The following is a 17,883-nucleotide window of genomic DNA, read 5'->3' on the forward strand; positions in this document are numbered from 1 at the left end:
CCCCAGACAGGGTATCTTAGTTAGGGTTTCTGTTGCTGGTACAAACCACCATGACCCAAAAGCAAGTTGGGGAGGGAAGGGTTTATTTGGCGTACACTTCCCTCACTGGAAGGGAGTCAGGCAGGAGCTCAAGTAGAGCTGGAATCTAGAAGCAGGAGCTGAGGCTGAGGCCACGGAGGGCGCTGCTCCCCATGGCTTGCTCTCCCTGCGTCTTTATAGAACTCAGGGACACCAGCCCAGCGATGGACCCACCTGTAATGGGCTGGGCCCTCCCCATCAATCACTGGTTGAGAAAATACCTTACAGCTGGATCTCACGGAGACATTTTTCTCAGCTGAGGCTCCTTCCTCTCTGAGGACTTCGGCTTGTATCCAGATGACACATAAAACCAGCCAGTACACAAAGTCTCACTATGTAGCCCTAGATAGCCCAGAACTTAATCTGTAGCCAGGCTGTCCTGAGATGTGCAGCACTCTTCCTGCCTCTACTCCTCAGGTGCCAGGATCACAGGTGTGCACCATCATTTCCGGCTCATTTAAATGTCTTCTGCAGAAAATTGCCTGCTGCTGTCTCAGTGTGTAATATTGTCTGCTTGAAAGGACCTGGAACCACTCTTGGAGAGACAAATCTCCGGGTTATCCATGAGGAATTTTCTATTCTGGGTTAATTGAAGTGCAAAGACTCATCTGAAAGATAGGGGGCGCTCTTCCATGGGCTGTCGTCCTGGGCTGCATACATACAACTATCTTGTCGCCTCACACTCCTGCCAACAGCCCTTCTCCAGCATGTGGCACTGTGCCCTCAAACCACGAGCCAAAACAAACCCCTCCTTTCTCTCTCTTTCTCCTTTTTGATTTTTCGAGACAGGGTCTCCCTGCGTAGCCTTGGCTATCCTGGTCTCTTTGTAGACCAGGCTGGCCTTGAACTCGCAGAGATCCTCTGCTTCACTGGGAGCTGGGATTAATGGCAGGCATGCACCACCATGCCGGGCTCAACCCCTCCCTTCTTAAGTCCCAGCGACAAAAACAACGAATAAGCTAGCTTTTGCCCATTTTCCCTTTACAGAAACCAGGGTGGGGCCCCTTTTCCTTAATGCTTTGTGAGAATTGTTTGGTTACCTTTGTTTTCCACACACACATTTATGGCCCTCTTTGTGCCTTCTTTCTCTTGTTAGCATATCTTTTCGGGTTCATCTGCACAGCAGCAGCGGTGCTTCAGTCCTCCAGGCCTCTTTACGACTGAGTAACATTTGCTTATAGGTACTGACTGTAACTAATTTGTCTCCTGATGGACATTCAGGGTGTTTCCGCTTGGAGGCTATCACAAATCCTGCTGCTGTGAACATGTGTAAACAAATATTTGAGTACATATATTTAGTCTGGGGCTTTGTAGTCTAGTCTCACAGTTAGTATCTATCTGTTTAGCTAATATTTTCTCACTCATTCATGGAGTCTCTGGGCAGTGTTGACCAGCTGCCGAGTGCCAGGCACTGTGCTGAACTTCAGAGCACAGCGGGATATATGTAAGAACTCCTGCCCCCTCCCTGAAGGCAAGGATGGGAGGAGGTTCTGAGGCCCTAAAGGAATTTTTCCAGGATGGAGGAGTAGATGGTTACGGAAGTTCTGAGGTAAAGTTCTATCTGAAGTTAGAGCAGAGGAGGTGAAAAGAGCCTTCAGGAAGAGAGCCCTGTGATGGGTGGATTTCAGAACTCAGGGATGGGAAATAAAGGTCAGGCCATCAACGGGAAACAGGCTGGAAACTGCATGGGAAGAGGAGGACCAGAGAGTGGGCCACATGTGCTTGGGAAGGCTTCCCATGCATAGGGAGATGATGGAACGCGTGTTCCAAATGCTCCAGGGAGAATGACCTGAGATGGCCAGTGTGGGGTGGGCTCTAGGGCGTGGTGAGGTTAGCTCTGGCATGCCATTGAATTATTACTGAAGAATTATTGCTATAGCCTGGGTAGTGGCATATGCTTTTGATCCCAGCGCTTGGGAGGTGGAGGCAGACGCAGAGAGACCTTTGAGTTTGGGGCCAGCACTGTCAGCATAGTAGATTCCAGAACAGCCAGTGCTACACAATGAGACTGTGTCTTTAAAAAAAAAAAAAAAGATTATTTTCTGTGTGGGGTATAGCTCAGTTGTAAAGTGCGTGCCTATAAGAAGGCCCTAAACTCAATCCCTAGTACCGCACACAAAACCAGAATTTTTATAATAAGATTATAACTAGCTGATCTCTGTTTGTGTTTGTTTTTGAGGCAGGGTCTTTCTTATGTCACACTGACTTTAAACTCACTTTCTAGCCAAGGATGCCTTTGAATCCTCCTGCCTTTACCTCGCAAGCAAATGCCACTGTGCTTATGAGTTAGAGAAAGTAGAGATGTGGTGAAAATAATAAGAGTATTGGAGTTCAAGCTCATCCCTGGTTATGAAGTGAGTTTGAGACCCTGTTTCAAACAACAAATCTAAACCCCCCTCCTCCCAAAAAGACTGAATGTTTGGAGGGGAGACCAAAAACCCAGATGACCTTTTGAGAAAGTGCATTTTCTAAAACGAGACCAGCTTTCAAAAGCAGTGCTTTTAGACAGTGCTTTTAGCTGGACAGCAGAACGCTAAGTGTGGCAGCGGGCGGCCAGCCGGGTGTCCCAAGCCTGAGAAATGGCACCCGAGAGAAACGTTGAGGCAGTCGACCAATCAGGAGTAACTTCCAAGAGCCTTGGGGTGGAGGGAGCCGCTCCGGCTGCGGGCGTGGCCTCCTACTATCCAATCAGAGCGGCGGATCCGGACACCTCTTTTTGCTGCTGTGGCAACGAGACGCACAAACTCTCGTGGGCGCCCGTGGCGGTTTGGTTTGGGCTCATGTCATGTCGCGACAGAAGGTAGGAGTGGGACACCAATCCGATGCTCTCGATGTCCTTAGAGGAAGGGAAACCGCGGAGGAATTCCGAACCGGAAGGCTGGGTGCAGTTTTAGAGGGAAAAAGAATACTCGGGACTCTCTAAGATCTACAAATTGCGACATGCCGTTTGCTACATAAACTGAGGCACACGCTCTTTTTGGCGGGAAATGTACTCAGTTTAGACTCTAAACTGCAGCCAGCGGTTTCTGTGGGCCCTAGATACTTTCCTGACTTAGAGAAATCTTTAGTTTCTTTCACACACCTGCTCCCCCACACCATTTGAACTGTCCATTCACCTATCATCTATCCATCCATCCAAAATAGTTCCGGTAGTGGCTTTTCCAAGCCCAGTGCTATCTGAACTTCATGTCAGACAAGCTCTTGCACTCTAGGAACTGACAGATCAACTCTGATATTAAGGTCAAGAAAAATGAAATCGAAAGAAGGGAAATGAGCCTCCTGAGAACCCAACAATTCTGGCCCCAACCTGCTGCTCATCTAGTGTTTCAGCTTCTCAGAACGCCACCTCTGTTTCTTTCCCTGTCACAACAAAAACCGAGTCTGTCAACCAGCACATTGCCGGCGGTTTACTCCTTTTACCAGGATTTATTATTCCGTCTAATGTCGCTCAGCGTCAGTCTTTCCTTCTAGACTCCAGGGTCGACTTGCCCCCTGTACTTGCACCCCAGTGCCAAGCACAGAGCCTGCGTGTGGTTATCACTGTTGCCTGCTGTTGATCAAGTCAGAGAAGCCGAGGTGCTACCCTGACTCCTCTTTTCATCTCCTGCATGCAGTAAAGCCTTCTCTTTTGACTGTGTGAATTTGTACTGAATTTATTCCCTCTACTTCTATGACCACTGTGCTAACTCACTTCTTAATTAAAGCAACACTCTCTCCACACACGGGTTGGGAGATGACTCACCATTAAAGTGTCATTCACAAAAGCAAAACAGGCATCCACTGCGGTAGCCCTTTCCATGCAGCGTGTTCTCTTTTGACACTGAAAATGTCAAGGAACCCCATCTTGTTCTGACTCCCACTTGTTTGCTGAGACAGTTCTCCCTCTACCCCATCCCACACAGCAGTCAGGTCTGTCTTGGCAACACATTTGAGAGTTGCATGGCCTTGGCTGTGGTCCAGTTGTATTAACCAAAATAAAGTGAACTTAAACAACTAGAAAAGATATAATTAAAAAACGATTGGCACGTTCCATCTAAAATAATTACTATGCGCTTCCAGGAATGAACGTTTCAAGGTTACTTTGAGCCTCATCTAATTTTTGATGTAGATCATGGTCCTTGTGGGGTTTGCCTTGAAAAACTCTGCCCCTCAGAGCTTGGGCACCAAAAGGCACAAGCCTGCTCTTGGCTGGGCTATAAATAAAAAGGACTTAAAAGTTTTAGTTTGCTTAAGCAGAGTGATTGTCAGTTAATTATCTTGAGTGGGTCATTTCAATGGCAGCTAGAAGATGGGGTCATTTCCCCCATGAGTTAAAGAATTACAAGACAGAAAGTGATGTCAGGGCAAAAGGAAAGTTTATTGGTGATCATTGCAGAATCCTGAGGCAGAGGAGGAGGCCACGGAGCTGGCAAGTCTGTCAGCTCTGAAGGGAGTTTGGGGTTTGGGGGAGCTGAAGGTATTCCACCTCTTGTCCTCTCTCTATCAGTCTAAAGGTATCTACGTGGCCCTTCTTCGGCGGGGACTGGGGCTCTCTTTGTTCATGATCACACAAACGGCTGCAGCCAGACCCCGCCTGGTGCTGCATGAGCAGAGAAGCAGCCGTGATAGGCTCTTTGCCCTAGTGCACCAGTACAGAAATGCTTGCTGGTTGGCCTGGGCAGGACTCATCGCCCCACCCCCTGTGCCTTTCCGGTGTAATGAGGGCACTGCATGTAGGAGAAATATTTGTAGAAATGCGTGTGTGTGTGTGTGTGTGTGTGTGTGTGTGCCTGTGGTATGCCTGTGTGGCATGAGGCCCTGTGTGGCATGGAAAATCTTTGAGCTCCTGGGTTGCTGAGCACGGGGCTGGGAGAGTGGTACACTGGCAGGCAGCACGGAGCTCCACAAGCCTCGTGTACTTGTTTGATGTGTCCCCTCCTGCCTGCTATCTGTCTGTCACTTGTGTATGTTGTCATAGACAAGTGAGTCCTTAGCTCTGATAAACCACCTGACATTTCAGAAAGTCACCAAGTCTCTTCTGAGAATTCTTAACCTTGGATGGGTCCTCAAGCCTCTCTGGGGACAGTGGACAGTGACATCACATTTAGAGTTCATGGTGTGGGGAGATGGTTCAGTGTGTACACTGAGGACCCAAGTTAGGATGCCCAGAACCAAGATGAAGCTGGGCATGGTAGCACACTTCTGTAATCCCAGCACTCCTGGGGTGAGATGGGAGCTGGGGACAGGAGGCTCTCTGGCAGCTTGAATGCCAGCTTGCCTGGCATACAGGGTGGTAAACAACAAAAGAGACCCTGTCTTAAGATGGAAGGGAAGGACTGATACTCAGGGTTGACCTCTGACCTCCACATGCGTAGCAAGGCCATGCATTCTCTGCCTCTCTCTCTTTCTCTCTCCCTCTCACACACACAGTTCTTGTGGTGTCAGACAGGAGTAAACACCAGACATCTCTGGAGAACTGGAACTTGATGACCATGATGGGTGAATAATAGGATTCTCAGTGAAAGATGTTTTCGGTGAATTTCATAGTATTTCCATAATTTTGTAAGCAAAGATGCCTTAAGTAAAAAACAAACTGTTTAAATAAAATACTTGTTCATGATAAATCCTCAAAAAACTAGGGAACAGCAGAACGTTTACCCCTTTTGGCACAGGCAATTATAAGAACCTATAATGACATTATTCTTTCAAACAAAATTTTATTATATATAAATATATTTTATTTATGTTCCATGGCTCATGTGTGGACATCAGAGGACAAGTTTCAAGAGTCCATTCTTTCCACTCTGTGGGTCTCCAGTATTGACCTCAGATAGCCAGGCTTGGTTGCAAACGTCTTTACCCACTGAGACATCTCGCTGGCCTCAGCAACACCATTTTTAAAACTTGAAACAGGAAATGTCCCTTAAGGCCAGGCACAAGTTGAGCACTGAGGTTTTAGACACTGCAGCTGAGCTGCAAAAATAAACAGAAGACATGGACATTGAAAAGGAGAGAGTAAATCTGCCTTTGTTCATGTTTAACGTGTATATACACAGACATTAGGAGGGAATCTACAAGCTACCGCCATTGGTGGTTCAGCAAGGGTGCTGACCGCAGGTTCCTACTCATTAATCGGCTTTGCTTCCGTTGTATCTGTCTTCACTGGAACAGGCTACTGTAAGTCTGGTGGCTTAGAGAGCTAGTTACCTGACAGGCCTAGTGGTCGGAGTGTGAAGTGAGGTGCTGAGTGGAGGCGCGGTGTCGAGCCCTGTTCCTGGCAGAGGCCGTTTTTCAGGCCTGTTCCGATATCTAATGGCATGCCCTTCCTCAGTGGCTTCCGGTCTCCTTTCACCATCAAAGCCCCTCTTGCTCACACTCATCACTCTCACAATCCCAGCTGCTTCACCCACAGTTATAGATCAGTGTGATTACATCAGGCCTATCCAGATAACAGAATGGTTTTTATGGTAAGGTCACTGGATTCCCTACTTAGTTCTAGCCAGGCATTGATTTTCTTCACCTGTACTGTAACAGGCTCTAGGGGTTTGGGCATGGACGTCTTTGGGGTGGTATTTTTCTGCTTATCATAAATTAGTATCATCAGCTAATTTAAAAACTAAAAAAAAGTAAATATCCATGTACCGGGGTGTGAGGGAGAGGGCTCAGTTGGTAAAGAGCTTGCTATGCAAGCTTGAGGACCTGAATTTGATCTTAACTACCCACATCAGAAACAAACAAACAGCAACAACAAAAAACTAGGCGTGGCAGCCTGCACTTGTGAACCCAGCACTGGAGAGGGGGAGTCTCGAGGATTCCTGGGGCTCTCCGGCTACCCAGTCTAGCTGAATCCATGAGCCCTAGTCCAGTGAGAGACACTACCTCAAAAGCTAAGGTGATGAGTGACTGAGAAAGACACCCAACCTTGACCTCTCTGGCCTTCACATGCATGCAAACATATATGCCTGCTCATCTGTCTTCATGTGTACGCCTAGCATCAAAAATATATTTATAATAACATCACAGTATTGATTACCTACAAATAAAATTTAATTAAAACTTACAATATTTCCATACAAAACAAAAACAAACCCCAGAAAGTATTTGGTAAAAAAATAAAATTGACATATTAGTAGAGAGATAAACCATGTTCATGGATTGGAAGACTCAGTACTTTATGATGTCACGTCTTCCCATGAATGATCTATTCAGTGTAATCCCAACAAAAATCCCAACATGCCTTAAATACAAATTGTAAAGCATATTCTAACATTTGTGTTGGTGAGCCTGGGGATGTAGCTCAGTGGTGGAGGCCCTGGGTTCAATCCTAGCATCAAAAGTAAAGCTTATAATGAAGTACAAAAGACTGTTCATTGCAAAGACAACATAAAATAAACAAAGGCAGAAAACCGAAGTTGGTGGACTTAGACATTTGATGTCGAGATTTACTAGAAAATTACGGTCCTCAAGACAATGTGATCTGAGCTTGGCAGCACAGGCCTGTAAACCCAGCCTCTAAGGAGGATGAGGGAGCTAGATCATAAATTTAAGGCCTACTTAAGCTACAGTGTGTGTTGAAAGGCCAGCCTGGGCAACTCAGACCTTGCCTCAAAAAGAAAAAGTAAAAGAAAGCTGGAGTGGAGGGCCCAGGGTGTCCCTTGGTTGTAGAGCGCTTGCCTAACACATACAAGGCTCTGGGTGTGAGCCCCAGCATGGCATTCCTCTCGTCCCAGGACCGGAGAGCTGGGAGCAGGAGGATCAGAAGTTCAATGTTGTCTTCAGTTATATAACAAGTTTGCACTTGAGGCTAGCCCAGGCTGTATGAGAACCTACTAAGACAAAACAAACCCAAACAGCTTTGGGTATAGCTCAGCGTTGTCTAGCACATGCCAGGGCCCTTATTCAACTCTTGATTGCTTAGAAAAAAAAAATGTGGTAGTGACGTAGGATGGGAAGCAACTAAATAAAACAGAACAGAGGGCTGGGAGACGGCTCTGGAGGGAAAAATCTCTCTGTGCTAGCACAAAGATTCTAGCATGTATGTGAAAACTGGGTGTGGGCTGCAAAGATAGCTTAGTGTTCAACTGCTTGCCACTTAAACATGAGGACCCAAGTTAGGGTCCCCAGAATTCATGTAAATGCCCGGTAGGCATGCTGACCCACCTGTCCTTCCACCCTCAAAGGTCAAGATGGGATTCCCAGAACTAGCTGGATAGCCATATTAACCATATCGGCAAACTCTGGGTTTGATTGAGATACTCTGTCTCAGTGGGTTTGATTGAGATACCCTGTCTCGGAAAACAAAACGAACATCAAACAAACAAACAAAACTTGGGAACTCGTCTCAGCTGACGAGTTACCAAGGACATCCATCCTACCACCCCAAGCAACTGGCTTGGAGCCACATTGTGACTGAGCGTGGAAGAAGCCCGAGCTCTAGAAGAGAACCATCTCCCAGGGTAGCATCAATGCAGTCCTTCTTCCAAGCCGCTGCATCTGTGGTTCTGTGTCAAAGGGCAACAGAAGAGCCCCCACACACATACCCAGAAGACGTCATGTTGCACAGGAACAGTTTGTTCCCTATTGACGCATGTCTCAGGGACTGACCTACCAGGACTGGGGCCTGTCTCCTTGGAACTTGACTTGGGCCAGACAATACCCTCACCCGTAGAGAACTGGGTGTAAGAAAATCACTCTGAGAAATGGGCACACTCCCTTCCTAGATCTTGTGTACAGCCAACATTCAAAGTTAAGAATGGATGGTCCAGATTCTTAGGGGGCCAGAGGAACCCTCAAGCTGGGCTTTGGGTTCATATTTGGGGCACTGATTAGCAATTCTTCAGTAATGGGGAAGTCATTCCTTGGTAAGCAGGTTAAGTTCTGCCCGGATTTCTGGGCAGAGATGAGGGAGAACCCAGCCAGGCTGGGCCGTTCTTGCCTGAGGACGTATGCCCCATCACGTGCCTCGGTCTGAGCAGCTCGCTCCCTGAGTAGGGTGAGCAGGGAAGGCAGGCAGCTGTGCGAAACCCGGCACATCCTTTTTCTTTTCTCCCCACAGAACCCAAGTTACAAGGCCCATGGACTGCCAAAAGGAAAAGAGCGGTGAGTGGTCTCAGTCCGCTCTACAGGACAGGCCCTCCTTCTCTCCCCCTCCCCCACTCCTTTCCACCCCTTCCTTAATCTTTCTCTCTTTACCCTTTCCACACCTGTCTTTTTGAGTTACGGGTATGCCTCTGTGGCCCAGGCTGACCTTGAACTCACAGTGGGGATAACAGGTATGCTCCGGGACACCTGACCACCTCTCCGTTATTTAGTTCAATAATTATGACTGCGACCTTAGCGGACACAGTAAAGTTGTTGACTGGTATCTGCGAGTCAGGCCCTGGGCCACCACACCCCTCCCCCTGCTGTCACCAAATCCTTACCACCACCCTGGATGTGGAGCTGGCTAACGTGTCCACTGTGCAGATGAAGAAAGTGGACAGTCAGAGAAACCAAGGGCCTTCCTGGAAATCCCACAGCTGTGGGGCAGGGCTGGCCGGCCTTGGGAACCACTATCTGACCTCATCAGTCCTGGAAACCCAATGCTTTCAGTATTCAGCGATCCCTCCCCTCTGGGCTCTCTGGGTTCATAACGGCCTGGGCTCAGCACCTACTAGTCTGCCCCAAGCACAGCCCGCTTGGACCAGGCAGGGAGCACTGCTCTTTGCTGCAGACTCACTGAGGTTCTTTGGCTGGGCCTGCAGTGAGCAGGTGCGGTGACTCCAGGTGGTTCTCTCCGGCAAGGCATCTGCAGACGGAGCCTGGCTCTCCTTCCTCCCTTTTGTCCTGATCCTCGGGGACATCCCAGGAAAGTCACTGGTCCTGAGCTTATTTTTTGCTGCCTTATCTTGCAGAGAGCAGAGAACGTTAATCCGGTTCAAGACCGCACTCATGAACACTCTGGTGGACGTCCTGCGCCACAGGCCTGGATGGGTAGAAGTGAAGGAGTAAGACACCCCTCTCCTCAGCCCTTCTTCCCTTTGTCTCCCACGTCCTGGTCTCCTGTTTTTTCCCCCAGCTACCGGGACTTGCCCTAAATCGGATGTGAGGGTTTTTCTTGTTGTTGCTGTTTGTGTTTGTTTGTTCATTTGGCACCACACTGTATTGCACGCACTGCTGACATCATCGATACTGCATTTACGCCCTACAAAGCGTGACGTGATAGCATGATGTGATGGCTTTCCAGGTGCTAGCCAACTGCTTGAGCCCCTAAGGCCTGTGTGCTGGGTATTGTCGACTGTCAACGTGACAGGATCATCTGTACTATAGGTTCTGCAGGGGCAAGGTACCAGCTGTGTTTGTGAGTTCCTAGATTAGGGTTTGTCAAGGCGGGAAGATCCATGGTAACAGTAGGCAGCATGTGGGCTGGGGTGGGGGGCGGGTCCCAGGTTGAATTTTAAGAGGAGAAGGACAGCACTCATCTCTTAACTGCTTCCTGACTGTGAAGGCAACTGACTGGCAGCCCAGGCTCCTGCCCTTCCTTCCCGAGAAGCTTCTTGCCCAGTATTCTGGACACAGCGAGGAGAAAATAGCAAGTGTCTCTGTGGGTGTCCAGCCCAGCGCTGGGTCATTTCTGCCCACCCCTTGTCACCTCAGCAGAAACAAGGAACGTGATGACTGACCTGTGGCTTGAGCGCTCCAGGGACCAGCCCCGCCAAACACTGCTCCTCCCCTGCCATAGGGCAGGCCTGCATTTCTTTTATGCTAGGCTCTGGGGACAGTGACAGAGACAACAGTATGTGGCACATGGCAGTAAGGCGCAGTTACTGAGGGCTGAGGCTCGGCTGTGTGTCACAAAACTCCCACAAGTGGCTTTGACGGGTGGGAGTTTCTGGATCTGGGAGTTCAGGGACGGCAGAGCCCCTCCCCCACCCCACCCCGAAAAGCAGAGCCCATCTTCCTCCTTTCCATCCTGCTTTCCCATGAGTTGAAGCCTCATCCTCACAGCTTGAGGGGAAACTTCAACCAGGTGAAGAGAACTCCAGCTGGGTGCGGTGGTGCACACCTTTGATTGCCATGCTTGATGTCAGAGGCAGACAAATCTCAGTGAGTTCAAGGCCAGCCCAGTATCACAGCAACAGAGTTCCGTGGTGAGATCCTGAGAGGAGCATGGATTTGAGGGGTAGAGGACCAATAGCCAGCTATGCCAAGGTGTCCAACAAGAAATTCATTTCATCCTGGTCGCTAAGCCTCTTAGGCACCCTGTAGCCCTTAACACAAACCGTCTCTTAGCCACACCTTGAATCTTCCACCTCAACTCTTCCAGGCAAGTGCTTTTAAAATCCTGATTTCACTAACAGGAAACCAGGGCACAGAGTAATGAAAATGCCATCTTGAGAGCACTTTGCCTAGAAAGCCCTGGGGCAGGGTGTGTGCCTAATGCCTGTCTGCAAAATCACAGCTCATCCCCTCCCAGTCCCAGCCGCCCTTCCACAGGCAGAGGAGGAAATGAGCAAGTGTGCCGAACCCAGAGCTCCAGCCCTGCAGGCTGACGGACTGTAGCCAAGCCAGCCCACATGGACTGCCCATGGCTGTAGGTGCTGATGAAGCTGGTGCTGGCAGCTGACCTGGGTTTGCCTTGGTTATCTCAGGACAGAAAGCCGGACAGACATCAGGATACCTTAAGGATGACAGAATGGGAAGGTGGAAGGATCCCTGACTTGGTTAGCCGTTTAATATCCTCCTCCATAATTAAAGGGTGGCCACACTGAGTGAACATGAACACGGTTTGCACGCGAATGAACTTGCAGTCCCAGGACAGAGTCCCCCCCGTGATGCTCTACGAGCCTTGGCTCTGTTGGGTCCTGGCCAGCTCTCCATCTTCAGCTCTGACACCTCTGCCTCCTCTGTGGCTTTTCCTTCACATCCTTGAACATGCCTTTCCAGCCCCAGGGCCCCTTCTGCTATAGCCCTCTCCCACAGCCCTTGACCTGGTCGCCTTCTTCACACTTCACATCTCAGCTCAAGGGTCACTTTCAGAGGGTCCTTCAGCTCCCCAACCTCATGACTGCTTTGCTCTGGAACATAGTTCACAGTGCCTCACTGTGCAGCAATTTGTATCTTGATTACTCAAGATACAGATCAATCAAGAGTGTTAATCAAGCTTACTGGAGTGGTGACAACATCTGGCCATGTGTTTTTTCATTGTCACTCCCCCCAAACTGCCTCTCACTGGCACCCCTGGAGACAGCCTCCACACATACAGATAAACACATGAACAGTGTGTCATTCGCTCATGCAGTCGACACACAGACCCCCGAGGGATGCCGGGAGCAAGGAAGCTTGCTCCTTGCCTGTTTGTATCCTCGTGTTTCAGAAACCCACTGCTATCTTGTAGACAGCACCTCAGGAAACAGTTCTAGAACATCTGACCCTCCCAGACCTCAGGGCAGCAATGGCAGTGCCAGCCCACGTTGAAAGGTCTACTGGCCACCTTTTGCCATCCACTCTTTTATTTCTCCCTTTCTTATTGGAAGGTAATTATCAGAAGATAAGCCTTTTTGAAAAAAGTACAATTCCAGCCGAGCTTCATGAGTTCAAGGCCAGCCTGGTCTACATAGTGAGACCCTGTCTCAAAGCAACAACAAAAACCAATTCCATGTCCTTCCCCCCCCCCCCATAGCCCAAGCTGTCTTCAGTGTCACTATGTAGACAAGGATGATCTTCAACTCCCCAATCCTCCTGTCTCCAACCTTCTGAGTGCTGGGGCTCTAGGCCTGCACCACCCTGCCTACTTCAAGTCCTGTGTTCTATGCTCATAACATTATGTAATCCTCACTGTCCCACTCCAGAACCTTCTCCTCTTTCCCCTCCCTCAGGTAGTCCTCCCCACTTTCCTCCCCTTTCCCTCCAGCCCCCACCCTTGACTTTAGTCTGTTCTCCTCAACCTCATAGAAAATGTGCTGGAAAATGTGCCTTTTGTCTCCTTCCCTCCCTCCCTCTCTTCCTGAGTGAGGGTCTTGCTAGTAGCCTTGTGTAAGCACAGCGTAGCTCGCTAGCCTGATATTCACTACGTAGCCCAAGCTAACCTCAAATTTGCGCTGGGATTTCTAGCTGTGAGCCACCTTGCCCAGTCTGTCTGGCATTTTACTTGTTTCAAAGGTGCAGCCATGTAGAGCATGTATTCATTTGTGTAAGTGCCTTGTCTCCCACCCTGGTGCTGGAGGTAGGACCAAGGACAGCTGCATTCTAGGCGACCCATCAGGCCGTTTGCACACACCCCTTTTGGGCTGAATAAAATTCCATTTTGTGGATGTGCTACATTCTCTGGGTCTACTCAGTAGCAGATGGGCATTTGGGCTGTTCCCACTCTAGGACTGTTATAGATAAAGCCTTTGCGCATCCGTACACAAGTTTTGAGTGGCTACGCTTTCCTTTCCTGGGAGAAGCACCTACAAGTGGAATTGTTGGGTCTTGTGGTTTAAATTCTTGAGGAAGTGTTACAGTCCTCTGAAGCGGCTTCTTCATCTTCTGTTTCTGGCAGCGGCACATATAATCCCATTCTCCACATCCTTGCCAATGCTCATTATTATTCATTTAAGAAAAAAAATTGTCATCCAAGTATACGTTTACTAGGATGTCATTGTGGCTTTTCTTGGTGATTAATTATAACATTTTCCTGTGCATGTGGGTCACGTGTGAATCTTTACAGAAACATCTATTCAGCTCCTTGGCCTGTTTAAAAACAAAAATGAAAAACAAACAGAACAGAGTTTGGAAGTGGAAATTTTTTTATTTACATTTATAAAATTAGCCTCCAAAATGGTAAGTTTGCACACCTATAATTGCCACACGCGTACATCACTGCCCCGTCTCATATCCCAGTTACTTCTCTTGTTTCTCCATCCTGCTGGCCTTCCTCCCCTAAGCGGGTCCCTCTCTGCCTTCTTGACCTGTGGAGATGATTGATTCCTGATGGTGCCGCTCCATCCCACAGACCATCCATGTCCTAGCCCATGTGACTTACCTGGAATTGTCCCAGAGACTCACTTGTTCTATTGAGACACCAGCCCCTTTTGTATCATGTGGCAGTGACTACCAGTTTGCCTCGGTATGTATTATTTTTCCACTTAACATTCAATTAAAAGCAGAAATGTGACTATTAAACTTTTAAAAAGCCATTTGGAGCTTAGTGGAAATCCAAGGCCCACACACTCAGAGACATTCCCACCCCATGTCCTCTGCAAGGGGCGGAAGAATTCCTCCCATCCCACTCCGAGCTCCTGCAGCCAAGCTCCTACGCATGGTTGGCATCCGGGGAAAGAGCCCACCCAGTGGCTGAGAGAAGCAAGAAACAATCCACACCCTTAGTTGCTGGAAATTTCTAACACCCAGTGAAACTTGCTGCCTTTGCTCTGCAGAAATTTCAGAGCTCAGCCACCAGGGCCATGTAGCCAGCAGGTGGCCACCTCATTAAAGTTTGCTTCAGCTTCAGACCCCTCAAGGTGTTTTCTGAAATTCAGTACTTGGCCACAACAGGAAAGAAAAGAGCTGGGGTGGAGTATATTTAGTTGGTTTTCCATTGTTTTTGGCAATATATCTTCTAAGATAATCAACTTAAAAACAGGCAGGAGTAGTAGCACACACCTTTAATCCCAACACTAGGGAGGTATAGGCAAATGGGCCTTTGTGAGTTCAAGGCCAGCCAGGGCTACATAGTGAGACCCTGTTTTAAAAAAAGGTAAAGTAACGTAATGGTTTATGTGATTCCATTGGTCTCTGCCCATCACCAGCCATCCCTTTCCTTTTAGGCCTACAGTAAGGCCAAACGGCATGGGGGGAACTCATGGTAGCCAGGAAGCAAAACCAGAAGCCTGAAGCCCAAGGGGAGCTAAGGGTCTGCCCAATATCCCCTTCTCAATAAACTAACATCCTTCTCGGCCCCATCTTTAAAGGCTCCACCATTTCCCAGTATTGCCACAGGCTGGTGATCAAGCTGTCAACACCCCAATCAAAAGCCAAATAAAAGTAGCAAGGCAGAGGCAGAGAGGGTGGATCCCCCCCCCTCCTCCTCCTCCTCCACCACCCCCTCCTCCTTTTTCTTCTCCAGCCTGTGTTGGTAGGGAGCACCCTGCACCTTAGGCATTGGTTGGGACTGGAGCAGGTGTGCTATTCTGTTGAAAGTGTGGGAAGGCACCCTGAGCTCAGAGAGGCCGTATCCACTAGCAGCTCAGGGAAGCCAGCCACTGTGTGACCTCTGGTTTGAACCTTGTCTCCCTCACCCAGTGAAGGCGAGTGGGATTTCTATTGGTGTGATGTCAGTTGGCTTCGGGAGAACTTTGACCACACCTACATGGATGAGCACGTGCGGATCAGCCACTTCCGGAACCACTACGAGGTGAGCCTCGGCTTCCAGGTCTGTGAAATGAGAATGGTTCTAGGCCAGCAGGCTGTCTGCTGCTCCTTTCAACTGCCCCTGCTACTCTGAGGGTCTGAGAGTGGAGACTGTGCTCAGGAGGCAGGCAGGAGGGCCAGCAAGATGGCACAGCAGGTAAAGGCTTTTGTGCCCAAGCCTGAGGACCTGGGTTCAATCCCTAAGACCCATAGAGTAGAAGGAGAGACTGACTCCCAAAAGTTGCCCTCTGACTTTTGATACTAGTGGGCTCTATCAATTAAATAATCACAATGCTGGAAAAGGGCTCAGAGCAAAAGCAAAGCTTATCAGCAAGTGTTAGAGCTCTCTAGATGGAGAGGGGCCCAGAGTGGGTACTTCGATCTCTAAGGGGGTCTGAGGCCTTTTCTAGGGTTCAGGTAGTCCCATCTCTCTACTCTTCCATTGGTCTTTTGTTTGTTTTGTGTTTTTGAGACAGGATCTCTCTGTGTAGCCCTGGCTTTCCTGGAATTCACTATGTAGACCAGGATGGCTTTGAACTCACAGAGGCCCACCTGACTCTGGGATTAGAGGTATGGGCCACTATGCCTGTGCCTTCTATTGGTCTCCAGGTGTCCACGTGTCCCTTCTGTTTAGGGACTGGGTTATTGTTAGGTCCATAAACACAGAAATGGTTGTAATAGGCCCCCAGCCTTGGCGCATCCACTCATAAGTCCTTGCCTTGGTGCCTGGACACAGAAGTAACTGCTGGTTGACTAGGGTCAGAGTGAGCCCCCAACACTCTTTTCCCTCTGAGGTATAAGGGGAAAAAGCTCACTCCAGGAAGTGACCTAACTTGGGGGAAATGGAAATGTACTGCTTCTCAGACAGAGCAAAAGCTCGTGAGGGGTCATCATGTCTCCTTTCTCTCATTTTAGCCCCTCCACCGACACATATAAATAAATGTAATGAAATATTGGTTCTAAAGAGAGGTGGGTAAGGCAGGGTGCAGGAGGCTCACTGTCTGTCCTGTTTGTTCCCTGCTGCCTAGCTCACCAGGAAAAACTACATGGTAAAGAACCTGAAGCGGTTCCGGAAGCAGCTGGAGCGCGAGGCAGGAAAGGTGGAGGCCGCTAAGTGTGACTTCTTCCCCAAAACCTTCGAGATGCCCTGCGAGTACCATCTGTTTGTGGAGGAGTTCCGCAAGAACCCCGGAATCACTTGGATCATGAAGCCTGTGAGTGCCTCTGTAGGGAGAGTCAGGATTGCAGTCTGGGACCCAGAAAGGGCCAACATCAAACTGAACCCTCTTGTCCCTTTGAAGGTTCATGAAAAGAAGCAAATCTGTGTCAGAACTATGTCATGCATGCACTGCTTGAGCTCCTGGGTGGGGAGCCTAGTGTGGGACACTCCTCCCCCCACACACCCTGAGGCTTCTGCTCCCATAGAGAACCTTGGGACACTTTCACAGGCCCCTTAGGCCTCCGGAACTGGACACCTGGGGAGTCCCATACCCGGTTCACCCGCAGAGTCCCAAGCTGCACTGGATTTAGGAACCACTGCTTTCTAACCTTTTATTCTTTAAGACACATTTTAGATTCATTTTTATTCTGTGTGTATGCATGTTTTCCTGCATGTTTGTGCACCACTTGTGTGCATTGCCCACAGAGGCCGGAAGAGGGCATCGGGCCCTCTGGAACAGAGGTAAGAGACAGTTGTAAGCTGCCGTGTAGGCCCTGGGAATTGAACCTGGGTCATCTGGAAGAGAAATCAGTCATCTCTCCAGCTCCTACCTTCCAATGTTGTCACTCAGTGTTACCTAAGACCAGTAGCAGGAGCAAGGGTGTTCCCCACAAGAATCAGGCCAAACCACTCAGGTCCTCCATGATCTGCCTGTGACCACCTTTGAACCCACTCAAGGCATGGCATGTGCACACTCTGGTTTGCTTATTTTGCTTTGTCTTTTTTTCGGTTATTGAGACAGAGTCTCTCTATGTAGTCCTGTCTTGTCTTGTGGCTCTCTATATGACTGTCTTGGAACTCAATTTGGAGACCAGGCTGGCCTCAGACATGCAGGGATCCACCTGCTTCTGTCTCCTGAGTGCTGGAATTACAGGTGTGCAGCTTTACACCCAGCCACACAGGTTTGTGAAACTGACCAGAGCTTCCTGGACTCTTGGAAATGCTGAGAAACGGCCTACTGCTGAGCATCCGAGTCCGAGCCTCTGTGTGTGCTCTGTATGGGACAGACCTGGGTCAGTACCGTCCCTGCCTACAGATGGACCAGAGGGTGGCCCAGGGGGCCTTGTCGAAGGGTCACAGGACTCACAGGTGGCAGACACAGAATTAGAATTCAGGCACTGAAAAGGCTGAGGCAGGAGGAGTGTTCCAAGTTTAAGGCCAGCCTAAGCTACACAGTGAGTTACAGGACATAAAGTGAGACCCTGTCTCAAAACAAACAAACAAACAAACCAAAA

The 17,883-nt window shown here is 49.1% G+C and overlaps 1 protein-coding gene across 1 annotated transcript in view; it reads left to right on the forward strand.

Annotated features, from left to right (window-relative positions):
- Positions 1-2,830: 2,830 nt before the first annotated feature.
- Positions 2,831-17,883, forward strand: part of Ttll9 (tubulin tyrosine ligase like 9) — a 36,439-nt gene continuing 21,386 nt past the window's right edge. The window contains exons 1-5 of the mRNA XM_055618036.1: positions 2,831-2,878; positions 9,113-9,156; positions 9,951-10,043; positions 15,322-15,433; positions 16,458-16,643. Coding sequence (XP_055474011.1) covers positions 2,864-2,878; positions 9,113-9,156; positions 9,951-10,043; positions 15,322-15,433; positions 16,458-16,643 — 450 coding nt within the window. The 5' untranslated portion in view covers positions 2,831-2,863. The remainder of the gene's footprint in view (positions 2,879-9,112; positions 9,157-9,950; positions 10,044-15,321; positions 15,434-16,457; positions 16,644-17,883) is intronic.

This window comes from Psammomys obesus, unplaced genomic scaffold, assembly GCF_907164565.1.
Source record: "Psammomys obesus unplaced genomic scaffold, mPsaObe1.curated_primary_1811, whole genome shotgun sequence".
Lineage (NCBI taxonomy): Eukaryota > Metazoa > Chordata > Mammalia > Rodentia > Muridae > Psammomys > Psammomys obesus.